The following is a 7,011-nucleotide window of genomic DNA, read 5'->3' as shown; positions in this document are numbered from 1 at the left end:
AGGAATTGTGTTAATCATTTTTGGTGTTTAATGAGTTATTTGAACCTTAATCAAACAAAAAAAACCTACACTAAAATTTGTAAATACTCGAATAGGAATCAAATATTTAATATTAGAGCCTGAAACTCGAATAGACCAAAAAACAAACACGAACGGATATCTGAATACTAGTACACTATCGTGTGAGCAGCTTTAGCTTTAGCATTTGGAGTTAATTTTATATTCAGTGTCTTGTACGCACTAGATCAAGTAACTAATCTCTTCATAATTTCTTTTTGAGCAAAATCTCTTCACAATCTATCAGGTTCATTCTCTCCAGTGACGCCGTTTGTTAATTATGAACATTTATGGACCGGATATGCTTGGTCAAGCTCAGCTTATGAAACTAAGGCCCAACAGAATATGCCTACACGGCGTCGTTTGCGAACGAATCGTAAACTGATTCCAAAAAAAGATGTCGTCGCACGCTGTTGGTTAGATAGAAGAATCGATCTATCTCTCTCTCAAAGTGGAGGCTGGTGATTCCTTAATCACGCTTTACCTTTGTCACGATCCGAGATCTATAAGACTACTCGTCAAGCTCCGGAAAATTCTGTAAGTATCGTATCTGATCGCTTCAAAACTTTCGAGATGTAGATCTGATTGTAAGGCGAATTGGATTTGATGTATTGAACATGGTTTCTGTAGGATCTATCTATCCTTTGCTGATTTGATTCACTTACACAACAATGGACCGTATAGTAGTACATGAGAACGAATCTTCGAAAGAGACACAAACGTCGCTTATAAGCGGAGTCCCTGACGACATCTTGAATCTCTGCTTAGCCAGAGTTCCAAGAGAACACCACATGGCGATGAAATGCGTTTCCAGGAGATGGAGAGATTCCATCTGCAGTGATGGCTTCTGCGACTATCGCAATAAGTCTAACCTGGCTGAATCTTGGATCTACGCCTTGTGCCGCCACACATCAGGCCGTGTCTACTTGCACGTGCTGATTCCTTCGAGAAGGTCATGGAGAAGAGTCAATCAGATTCCTCGGCATATCACTTTTAGAGACGGTATGGGTTTCGCAGTGTTGGGTAAGAGACTGTTTGTGTTGGGTGGGTGTGGCTGGGTGGAAGATGCTAGTGATGATGTTTATTGCTATGATGCTGCTATGAACACTTGGCTTCACTTACTCCCTCCTCTCTCAACTAAAAGGTTAGGGTTCTTGACACTTGCCATATTTAGCAAAGAGTTCAATGTTTGATCCTATGATCGCATTTGCAGATGCTTCTTTGCTTGTGAGACGCTGGGTGAGAAAGTCATGGCTATTGGTGGGTTAGGTGTGAACTCAAGAGCTTCACAGACTTGGGACATCTATGATCCTATAACGAGAGCATGTGTATCGTGTTCAGACGCGAATATTGTCCCTGAAATCGAGGATTCATTTGTAATGGATGGGAAGGTTTATGTTCGTGGTGGTGCTGGATCTTATGCTGCAGTCTATGATGGGTCTACCAAGGTTTGGGAACGAGTCGATGATGATATGGCATCAGGATGGCTAGGTCCAGCAGTTGTTGTAGGAGATGAGGATCTCTATGTTTTGGATCAGAGTTTTGGAGCTACGCTTACAATGTGGTGCAAGGAGACGAGGATGTGGATCCGTATAGGGAAGCTATCTCAGTTGGTGATGACGCAGCAATGTCGGCTTGTTTGTGTTGGGAGTAATATCTTTGTGATTGGTAAGGATTGCTCTACTGTGGTGATTGATGTTGAGAATGCGTGGAAGAAGACGATGAATGGAGTAATGGTGTGCTCTTCTATACCCAAGACTTGGGATGATCATATTTATGTTATTAGCTGTAAATCTATAGCTGTATAATGTTTTTTAACGCTCTACTGTTGAACCTTGCTAACTGTTTCTGTTGCTCATCTAAAATCACAAGCCTGTGTGAATCATGCGATACTGTAGCAGCCAGCTTCGTCGTCCACTAAGTCTGATCTTTTAACAAAATCTATTGAAAATACAATATTGTTTTGTCAATGTTCGGCAACTGAACATACTAGTCTCTAAATTTACTTAGCTTGCAAACAAGAACCAACTACACTGGAGTTATGCGGTTTCTGTATCTTACTCGAGCTCCTCTAGTTTTTCCGAACTACCTTTGCTTGTTAAGAGGTCTTAACATTCTAAAGACTGGTTCGCTCAGGCACCTTTCTCTCTCCACTGACTGCCTCTAGCACACTATCCAATGCGTCATTAGCTCTTCTTCGAGCACACAGTTTAGTCTTAAGGAGTTTTAACGCGTGGCCGTGAGGGCAATACTCTTTCGCCAGCATGTACCTCCACAAGTCTAGTCCTCGATTAACTGAACTTCTGACAGAACACTAGAACAGCTTCACCACGGTTTGTGTTTTCTGAACCAAATAACTTCCCTTCTTTTTGTGGTAAAGCTCACATACCCCGTCGAATACAAACTCTTTAGATTTCGTCATTCCGATAAAGTTCGACTGGAAAGTTACACTGTAGGGTTCAATTTCCTTTTCTTGATTGACTTTGTTTATGATATGACTTTGACGTAAACTACAACTGGCAGAATCCCCTTATTGTTAATAGAGGAGCAAATAATAAGAACAACCTTAAAAGAGTAAAATTATTACCATGTTGCCATTTTGCATAGGTGTCAACCTCACATTTTTCCTCAGCCTTAATATTGATTAATCCTTAATTTACTAGACTAATTACATCATTTGCCATTGGTATGTCACATTATTTACAGCATGATCTTTCATTACATTTTAATTATAGTTAATATCATATCATTGATATAAATAACGGCCAATTGCCTCACGGATTTCATGTCGACCAAAAGATTTAACTACAACTTTGGAATGTACGTAACTGTAGATTTCTTTTTAAAAACAATACGGATTTCTGAAAAAACCAAACAATTCAGCCGGATAAACAATTATATTTCTATTGTATTATTTATGTTTTTTAAAAAAATATCAAACGAAAAAAATCAAAACAAAAACACACACATTATGGATGTTTTAGGAAGGAGACCAACATATAATTGAAATAATATTAAGAAACCTATGTTAATAATGCATATTTTATAATGCATATATTTTACAAACATCTTAAACGTCCATCACGAAGCAAAGTAAAAACATAATATTTTTTTGGAAACAAAAACATTTTTTTCAAGTTTTTTTAACAAAAACTATATAAATGAAAACGTAGCTGAAACATTCTTGATGCATCGATTTTAAAACGTAACATATGTTCAAAATGTTTCCATAATTACGACCTTAAAATCTTCACAATGAAATTGGCAATATGGAAGTCACGGAGAAATCTATGCTTTCAGGAAGAGGTATTATATTTAATTCACTTAGTTTCTTAATTAAATATGTAAATATTTATGCTACTCAACTTTGTTTTTCCTCTTTATAGGATTGCAGACAATGGATTTTAATTTTACTAAGCGGCAATTCTGATGTTTTTAATGTTTTTTAATTGTTTTTCGCTCTTTTGCTGTTTTATTATTATCGAGTTTTATTGTCTTATTTTTTTTAATATTATTTCAGCACTTATATTATGAAAATAATTATGTCTTATAAGATTTAAGTGAAAGACCCATTCCAAAATTTAGATAGATTATTTATTTTGAAACAAATACAAACTCATACTATAATCTTATTTTATTCTAATATGTCGATCCTCAACTTTTCAACATAAGACATGATGTTTGTTATTTGTATCCTCTAATGCATATATTCGTGTTATCCTTTTCTCACTTTTATCATATTTTACACATGCATACTATATATGTTTTTTTATAAAAGATCAAACAAAAAAAGTCAAAACAAAAACACACACATTATGAATGTTTTAGGAAGGAGACCAACATATAATTGAAATAATATTGAGAAAGCTATGTTAGTAATGCATATTTTATAATGCATATATTTTAACAAACATCTTAAACGCCCATCACGAAGCAAAGTAAAAACGTAACATTTTTTTGGAAACAAAAACAATTTTTCAAATTTTTTTAACAAAAACTATATAAATGAAAACGTAACTGAAACATTTTTGATGAGTCGATTTTAAAACGTAACCTATGTTCAAAATGTTTCCATAACTACGACTTTAAATTCTTCACAATGAAAGTGGCAATATAGAAGTCACGGGAAAATCTATGCTTTGAGGAAGAGGTATTATATTTAATTCACTTAGTTTCTTAATTAAATAAGTAAATATTTATGCTACTCAATTCAAAAAAAAATTATTTATGCTACTAAACTTTGTTTTTCCTCTTTATAGGATTGCAGACAATGGATTTTAATTTTACTAAGCGGTGATTCTGATGTTTTTAATGTTTTTTAATTGTTTTGCGCTCTTTTGCTGTTTTATTATTATCGAGTTTTATTGTCTTATTTATGGTTTTTAATATTATTAAACACTTATATTATGAAAATAATTATGTCTTATAAGTTTTAAGTGAAAGACACATTCCAAAATTTACATAGATTCTTTTATTTTGAAACAAATACAAACCCATACTATAATCTTATTTTATTCCAATATGTCGATCTTCAACTTTTCAACATAGGACATGATGTTTGTTATTTGTATCCTCTAATGCATATATTCGTGTTATCATTTTCTCACTTTTATCATATTTTACACATGCATACTATATATGTTTTTTTTTAAAAGATCAAACGAAAAAAGTCAAAACAAAAACACACACATTATGGATGTTTTAGGAAGGAGACCAACATATAATTGAAATAATATTAAGAAACCTATGTTAATAATGCATATTTTATAATGCATATATTTTAACAAACATCTTAAATGCCCATCACGAAGCAAAGTAAAAACGTAACATTTTTTTGGAAACAAAAACAATTTTTCAAATTTTTTTAACAAAAACTATATAAATGAAAACGTAACTGAAACATTCTTGATGCATCGATTTTAAAACGTAACATATGTTCAAAATGTTTCCATAACTACGACCTTAAAATCTTCACAATGAAAATGGCAATATGGAAGTCACGGAGAAATCTATGCTTTCAGGAAGAGGTTCACTTAGTTTCTTAATTAAATATGTAAATATTTATGCTACTAAACTTTGTTTTTCCTCTTTATATGATTGTAGACAATGGATTTTAATTTTACTAAGCGGCGATTCTGATGTTTTTAATGTTTTTTAATTGTTTTTCGCTCTTTTGCTGTTTTATTATTATCGAGTTTTATTGTCTTATTTTTTTTAATATTATTCAGCACTTATATTATGAAAATAATGATGTCTTATAAGATTTAAGTGAAAGACCCATTCCAAAATTTAGATAGATTCTTTATTTGAAACAAATACAAACCCATACTATAATCTTATTTTATTCTAATATGTCGATCCTCAACTTTTCAACATAAGACATGATGTTTGTTATTTGTATCCTCTAATGCATATATTCGTGTTATCATTTTCTCACTTTTTATCATATTTTACACATGCATACTATATATGTTTTTTTTAAAAAGATCAAACAGAAAAAGTCAAAACAAAAACACACACATTATGAATGTTTTAGGAAGGAGACCAACATATAATTGAAATAATATTGAGAAAGCTATGTTAGTAATGCATATTTTATAATGCATATATTTTAACAAACATCTTAAACGCCCATCACGAAGCAAAGTAAAAACGTAACATTTTTTTGGAAACAAATTGGAAACAAAAATAATTTTTCAAAATTTTTAACAAAAACTATATAAATGAATACGTAACTGAAACATTTTTGATGAGTCGATTTTAAAACGTAACCTATGTTCAAAATGTTTCCATAACTACGACTTTAAAGTCTTCACAATGAAAATGGCAATATAGAAGTCACGGAGAAATATATGCTTTGAGGAAGAGGTATTATATTTAATTCACTTAGTTTCTTAATTAGATAAATAAATATTTATGCTACTCAATTCAAAAAAAAATTATTTATGCTACTAAACTTTGTTTTTCCTCTTTATAGGATTGCAGACAATGGATTTTAATTTTACTAAGCGGCGATTCTGATGTTTTTAATGTTTTTTTAATTGTTTTGCGCTCTTTTGCTGTTTTATTATTATCGAGTTTTATTGTCTTATTTTTTTTAATATTATTAAACACTTATATTATGAAAATAATTATGTCTTATAAGTTTTAAGTGAAAGACACATTCCAAAATTTACATAGATTCTTTTATTTTGAAACAAATACAAACCCATACTATAATCTTATTTTATTCCAATATGTCGATCATCAACATTTCAACATAAGACATGATGTTTGTTATTTGTATCCTCTAATGCATATATTCGTGTTATCATTTTCTCACTTTTATCATATTTTACACATGCATACTATATATGTTTTTTTTAAAAGATCAAACGAAAAAAGTCAAAACAAAAACACACACATTATGGATGTTTTAGGAAGGAGACCAACATATAATTGAAATAATATTAAGAAATATATGTTAATAATGCATATTTTATAATGCATATATTTTAACAAACATCTTAAATGCCCATCACGAATCAAAGTAAAAACGTAACATTTTTTGGAAACAAAAACAATTTTTCAATTTTTTTTAACAAAAACTATATAAATGAAAACGTAACTGAAACATTCTTAATGCATCGATTTTAAAACGTAACATATGTTCAAAATGTTTCCATAATTACGACCTTAAAATCTTCACAATGAAAATGGCAATATGGAAGTCACAGAGAAATCTATGCTTTCAGGAAGAGGTATTATATTTAATTCACTTAGTTTCTTAATTAAATATGTAAATGTTTATGCTACTAAACTTTGTTTTTCCTCTTTATATGATTGCAGACAATGGATTTTAATTTTACTAAGCGGCGATTCTGATGTTTTAATGTTTTTTAATTGTTTTTCGCTCTTTTCCTGTTTTATTATTATCGAGTTTTATTGTCTTATTTATGTTTTTAATATTATTCT

General features: G+C 31.0%; 1 protein-coding gene across 1 annotated transcript; it reads left to right on the top strand.

Moving 5' to 3' along the window:
- The first annotated feature begins 436 nt into the window (after positions 1-436).
- Positions 437-1,942, top strand: LOC108814636 (F-box/kelch-repeat protein SKIP4). Its single transcript, XM_018587250.2, has 3 exons — positions 437-594; positions 688-1,201; positions 1,271-1,942. Exons 2-3 carry the CDS (start codon positions 729-731, stop codon positions 1,863-1,865), a joined length of 1,068 nt encoding a protein of 355 aa, XP_018442752.2. The 5' UTR covers positions 437-594; positions 688-728; the 3' UTR covers positions 1,866-1,942.
- Positions 1,943-7,011: the final 5,069 nt, after the last annotated feature.

The sequence above is a fragment of the Raphanus sativus genome, chromosome 7, assembly GCF_000801105.2.
Source record: "Raphanus sativus cultivar WK10039 chromosome 7, ASM80110v3, whole genome shotgun sequence".
NCBI classification, from domain to species: Eukaryota; Viridiplantae; Streptophyta; class Magnoliopsida; order Brassicales; family Brassicaceae; genus Raphanus; species Raphanus sativus.
The sequence above is the reverse complement of the archived record's forward strand: the minus strand, read 5'-3'. Positions and strand labels throughout refer to the sequence as shown.

What these genes read in the sequence shown, in the direction of transcription:
- LOC108814636 (XM_018587250.2), top strand. Translation starts at nt 729, where the DNA reads ATGGACCGTATAGTAGTACATGAGAACGAATCTTCGAAAGAGACACAA. An exon ending in CCTCCTCTCTCAACTAAAAG is followed by an intron (nt 1,202 to 1,270) that starts GTTAGGGTTCTT and finishes TCGCATTTGCAG; the next exon opens with ATGCTTCTTTGCTTGTGAGA.